The sequence below is a fragment of the Bos indicus x Bos taurus genome, chromosome 4 (assembly GCF_003369695.1).
Source record: "Bos indicus x Bos taurus breed Angus x Brahman F1 hybrid chromosome 4, Bos_hybrid_MaternalHap_v2.0, whole genome shotgun sequence".
NCBI lineage: Eukaryota > Metazoa > Chordata > Mammalia > Artiodactyla > Bovidae > Bos > Bos indicus x Bos taurus.
Window position 1 is genome coordinate 2,529,554 of NC_040079.1, and position 6,120 is coordinate 2,535,673.

Here is a 6,120-nt window from a genome sequence, read left to right on the forward strand (position 1 = left end):
TAGTAACAAACCCTCTGATACATAAAAATATTAAAGGGTAGCTAGCCATAACTTCCTCAGTCTTTAGGTAGAAAGATCACTAATCCATGGAACCTACAAAATTATGAAGGCAGAATCAACTATTAACCTATTAACCTGCAGCTGGAATCCTGTGGCCTATAAGGAACATGCTATCTTTGAATTATGTTGTCTTTTTTTTTTTAATCAACTTGATTCTCAACATTTTAAAAATATAACTATATGTAACTACCAGAGTTACAGCTTCTCTCAAAAAACAAAAAAATCTTATCAAAAGATCTGGAAAGTAGACCCACACTTTGGTGTAGCTAAATCAGTGAAGATATGCGGCACCCAGCCAAACAGGAACAACATTTCTGCTTCCATAAGAAAAGGAACTGAGGAGGAAGTGGCAGCCGGAGCCTGTGCAGAAGCCCCGCCAGCAGCCGCGACCCTGCCCGGGGCCCAGACCGCCCTGACCCTGACGCCTGATATTCCACAGCCTGAGCTGCCCAGCTCTTTCTGAGTCTGTGAACTGCCAAAGCACCTATCCTTCCAAAAGATTCTCAATGAACTGCTTCATCATGCTCATGCTTTGTATATAAACAAAGCATCAAAATTCAATAACAAGGATTTCAGAAAGTGAGAACAGAGAAAAAGAGAGTAAAACAGTACCCCAAGATAATTTCCCAGAACCGAAGGACACACATTTCCAGACCAAAGTATCCACCAAGTGCAGTACAAGACACATAATTCGACCTATGCTAATGAATTCTGTAACAATGAGGAGGAACTGTGAAAACCTTCCTGGAAGAGAAAAAAGGTCACACAACTGATGAAGAATCAGAATGTCATCAGACTTCTCAAGAGCAGACCTAGACGCCAGAAAACAACACAGCAGTACCAGCAAAACTCTGAGGAAAAGGGATCTAAGTCACAGCTAGACTTGAAGACTCGACCCTATCAGTCAAGTGTGAAAATAAGACTTCATTCAGACATGCGTGGGTTTTCAAAAAATTTACCTTCAACACACCGAGGAAGCTGAAACGTTTAACTCTATCATTTGTTATACTGAAAATATAAACATAAAGAATAATTTTTCCAGAAAAAATTATCAGAATTGACCCGTGGATTTAAAAAAGTTAAACAGACCAATAATAAAAACAAAAAAAAAACAAAAATTAAACAGGCAACAGACCCAAATGGCTTTGCAGACAAGAGTTCTTTCAACATTTAAGAGAGTTTTACAATATCCAGAAAATTTCACAACTCATTCAAGGCAGTTAGCCTATCTTACAAAAACACAGAAGAGCACAAAGAAAACTATAAGCCAATCTCTCTTATGATCAGACAGTCCTAAAATGAAAAGCAACCGAACACCAAAAAGAACAAAACCTGAACAACCAGAAGACTGTGAACCCAAGAATGTGTGGCTGATTCAGCACTGGACATCTATCGATACATCACAGTAAGGTATTAAAGAGGGGCCTCACGGGACTTCCCTGTGGTCCAGTGGCTAAGACAGCCCACTGCCAGTGCACGATTAGATCCGCAGTCAGGAAACTAGGTCCCACATGTCACTGCCTTCCGACTCTCGTAATCCCACAGATCGCAGCCTGCCAGGCTCCTCTGTCCATGGATTTTCCAGGCAACAATACTGGAGTGGCCTGCCATTGCGTTCTTCAGGGGATCTTCCCAACCCAGGGATGGAACCTGCATCTCTGGCTTGGCAGGTGGATGGAGTCTTTACCACTGGCCGCCTGGGACACTAGATCCCACGCTGCAACTAAAATCCCACACGCCAGGAGGAATATCCAAAATCCACGTGCCGCAACTAAAACCCGGTGCAGCCAGGTAAAGAAACAGGAACGAATAATAAAAAGCAGGGACCTCATGATCACGGTGCAGAAAAAGCATTTGATAAAATCAAAACCCTAATTCAAAATACACACTTTTTTAGCTAAACAAACAGCAACTATCAGAAACCTACAGCAAGCACCATACGCACTGGTAAAACATTAAACGAACATTCGTTAAACTCCTAACAAGGTGGCAAGATAGAGATGCCTGTCGTCAGCCCACTACCAGACATTATATAGAAGGACTTGACAATGAAAACTTCTAGAACAAAAAGTACAAGAAGAAGAAATGAGACATAAATACTGGAACAGAGGAGACTGCAGATACAGCAGTCTGAAAATCTAAAGCATCAAATATTAAATCAAAATTCCAGTAAGCCAATTATATATAATGACCAAAAAAAGAAAATAGTTTTTCTATGGTAAACCAGCAAAAAATTCCAGAATACTGTATGATAAAAAAAATTGTACCATCCACAACAACAAATACAAAATATCTAGGAATAACACTAACAAGAAAAATAGAACTACATAAAGAAAATCTTACGAAGGTTAAGTTCCATTTGTTGTTCGGTTGTTAAGTCTCGTTCAACTCTGCGATCCCATGGACTGCAGCACACCACGTTTCCTGTTCTTCACCATCTCCCGGAGTTTATGGATACTCATGTCCATTGGATCCATGATGCCATCCAGCCATCTCATCCTCTGTCACCCTCTTCTCCTGCCCTCAATCTCTTCCAGTATCAGGGTCTTTTCCAATGAGTCGGCTCTTCGCATCAGGTGGCCAAAGTATTGGAACTTCAGCATCAGTCCTTCCAATGAATATTCAGCGTTGATTTCCTTTAGGATGGACTGGTTGGATCTCCTTGCAGTCCAAGGGACTCTCAAGAGTCTTCTCTAACACCACAGTTCAAAAGCATCAATTCTTTGACACTCAGCTTTCTTTATGGTCCAACTCTCACATCCGTACATGACTTCTGAAAAAACCATAGCTTTGACTAGACAGATGGCAGAGATCCTTTCTCCTCTGGAAGTTACCTTAGTAAAACTGTTTTCGTATCTGCAATCTCTTCTATTCCAATATTTATATAACCCAACCTCTTAGATCAGTGTTTAGCATGGAGGAAATACTCAAAAATGTGGTAGATGACTGATGGACAAAAAAGAGCTTGACAGTGAGACATTCTTATTGCTGAATGAAAAAATACATATTGTAAAAATATCCATCGTCCCCAAGTTGCATTGTGTGTGTGCTAATCGTGTCTGATTCTTGGCAACCCCATGTACTGTAGCCCACGAGGCTCCTCTATCCATGGAATTCTCCAGGCAAGAATACTGGAGGGGGGTGTCATTTCCTCCTCCAGAGGATCTTCCTGACCCAGGGATCAAACTCATGTCTTCTGCATTTCCTGCATTGGCAAGTAGATTCTTTAACACCTTGGAAACCCCAAATGCATTAATAAACTCAATGCAACATCAAAGAATTTCAGCAGAATTCTTTATAGAATGTGACAATTCTGAAGTTTATTTTAAATGCAGAGCTAATCAAGAAATTTCTGAAAAAAATTCTATAATGTATTAGACAAACACATACTATGAAACAGTAATTTTCTAAAATTATGAGAATTTAAATACATCACAAAATGGAAAAGAAAGAATTCAATAAGGAAAGCTATGACAAACCTAGTGTATTAAAAAGCAGAGACATCATTTGGCTGACAAAGGTCCATATAGTCAGAACTATGGTTTTTCCAGTAGTCATGTACAGATGTGAGAGCTGGACCACAAAGAAGGATGATCACCAAAGAATTGATGCTTTTGAACCATGGTGCTAGAGGTGAGTCTTGAGAATCCTTTGGACTGTAAGAATATCAAACCAGTCAATCCTAAAGAAAATCAACCCTGAATATTCACTGAAGGACAGATACTGACGCTATAATACTCTGGCTATCTGAGGCGAACAGCAAACTCACTGGAAAAGACCTTGATGCTGGGAAAGAATGAAGGCAGAAGAAGGGGGCGGCAGAGGATGAGATGGTTGGATGGCATCACTGACTCAATGGACATCAATTTGCGCAAACTCCAGGAGATAGTGAAGGTCAGGGGAGCCTGATGTGCTGCAGTCCATGGGATCACAAAGAGTCGGACATGACTTGGTTACTGAACAACAAAAGAAAGAATGACAATTTAAATATATCTTAAAATAGAAAAGAAATAATTCAATAAATTGTATTAAAACTGTTAGAAGCCCTAAATTCACACAACATCCAAAATAAAATTCCATGTGGAATAAAAGCTAAACATAAAAAAGCACAGACATAAAATGTTAAAAGCACAGGGGAACTCTTGGCATGGGGATAACGTTAGGAAAAAAATTTTACAAAAACAAGTGACAAGAAAAAAAATCTGAACAAGAAGATACATATATAAATGAATCACTTTGCTATAAACCAGAAACTAACACAACTTTGTAAATCAACTAGACGTCAATATAAAAAATATTTTGGCGGGAGGGGGGAAGAGGGGGTCACCATTCCCTGGTGACCTAGTAGTTATGATTCTAGCCTTTAACTACCTTGATCTCAGGTTACCCCAGTCAGGTAACTGAGATCACACAAGCCATGAGAAGAAGCCAAAAAAAAAAATTAAAGTGACATTTTTCACAAGGTAAAATTTTAAAGCTTCCATAATCAAAAGCTTAAAAAAACAAAAGGAATTGGCAACCCACTCCAGTATTCTTGGCGGGAAAATCCCACAGGCAGAGGAACCAGGAGGTGGCAGAGAGTTGGACACAACTGAGCGACTTCACTTTCACTTTTCATAGGGCAAGCCAAATTTTAAAAAAAGTCTATAATCCTAACATAATACACAAAGAATTCTTTAAAATGATAAATCAACCACTCAATAAAAAAGACAAATTATATAAACAATTCACAGAAAAATAAATGTAATACATGAAAAGATGATTAATTTCAACAGATCTGGGAAATACAAATTACAACACTGAGGCTATTTTCCTGCCTAAACAAAGATTCTCAAAGCATGGGGCAACTGTCCTTTCATACAGTAGCATTGGAAAGATAAAGTGGTACCAGCTTTTTTGAGGATAACTTGAAAATAGCTACCAAAATTTAAAATATATGCAGCTTATTTCCACTTCGGGAGTTATCAAACCTCCAGAAATATTTGCTTCAGCACATCACGATTGTGTCTGTAGATGTTTAGTGCAGAATCTTCCACAGCAGTGAAAAAGGACATATAACTGAAATGTCCATCAATATGATATCGTTAATCAATAAATGGTGGAACCACATAACTCTCACCTACTAACACAGGAGAAATCGCCAAGACCTACTATTAAGTGAACAAAGCTAATTGGGGAACACTACATGACTCCATTCATACCATAAAAGGCAACACTGCTGTAAATGTGCAACTTAAAATGCACAGAAAAGGGTAGCTGCCAAGTATTTATTGAACATATACTACATGCCAGGAACCTGGAATACACAGCAGGTGTAACAGGCAGCATTACTTTCCTCAAGGGGCTTGCAGGCTACTGGGGAAGAGAGAGTAAAAAAAGAAGCGATCAGGTAACCAAATACAATCACAAACTCCACAAATGTTCGAGAAACAAGGTTGCCACAGAATAAGAAACAAGGTTGCCACAGAATCAAGATATCTGAGGGAGGCACATAAGCAAGAGGCGGACATACTTGAGACACAAAGAAGAACGCTCAGGGAAGCCTCCAGGAGCCTGAGACCCAGGCGATGAGGAGCTGGCTGACAGGAGTTGGCTGAGGCTGGGGGCTGAGCCATGCACGACTCAAACGAACCTTAGTAAGCAGCCTGGCTTTAGTCTAAGAACAATGGGAGAACAGATGTGCATGACAAAATGGAAGGGAAAACTCCAAATCATCAAGGATGAAGCCTAATCCTCTAAAACGGCAATTCTCAAAAACTTTCTGGATTCAAACTTATTAGAGGACATCACCCAGCTTTTATGTCAATTGCATTCATTGGTATTTGCCATTTTCAAAACATGAGAAACTTGAAAAAACATGCAAGCACACATTACATTAGCCATCAGTACGATAACGTCTTCACGTGTGATACATACAGCCTCTGGAAAACTCCTCTGCAGTCACGTGGAAGAGTGAAACATGCCAGGCTACATTAGTATTACTAATGAAAACAGTTTTGACCCAGGAGTATCCAGACTACCTACCTCTTGAAAATGATACAAAACTCCAGCAAGTAAACA

At 39.6% G+C, this 6,120-nt stretch overlaps 1 protein-coding gene across 11 annotated transcripts in view; it reads right to left on the reverse strand.

Moving 5' to 3' along the window:
- The window catches only part of RBM33 (RNA binding motif protein 33), a 110,399-nt gene that overhangs the window by 103,218 nt on the left and 1,061 nt on the right, over positions 1-6,120 (reverse strand). For 9 of the 11 annotated variants that reach the window (XM_027538493.1, XM_027538489.1, XM_027538486.1 and 6 more), the window contains exon 1: positions 5,573-5,766. The exons of 1 other annotated variant lie outside the window; for it this stretch is intronic. In XM_027538493.1, the coding sequence (XP_027394294.1) occupies positions 5,573-5,675 (103 nt within the window). In that variant the 5' untranslated portion in view covers positions 5,676-5,766. Of the gene's footprint in view, positions 1-2,403; positions 2,486-5,572; positions 5,767-6,120 lie in introns of those variants that run through there. One more of the 11 variants, XM_027538488.1, reaches the window with a different exon arrangement.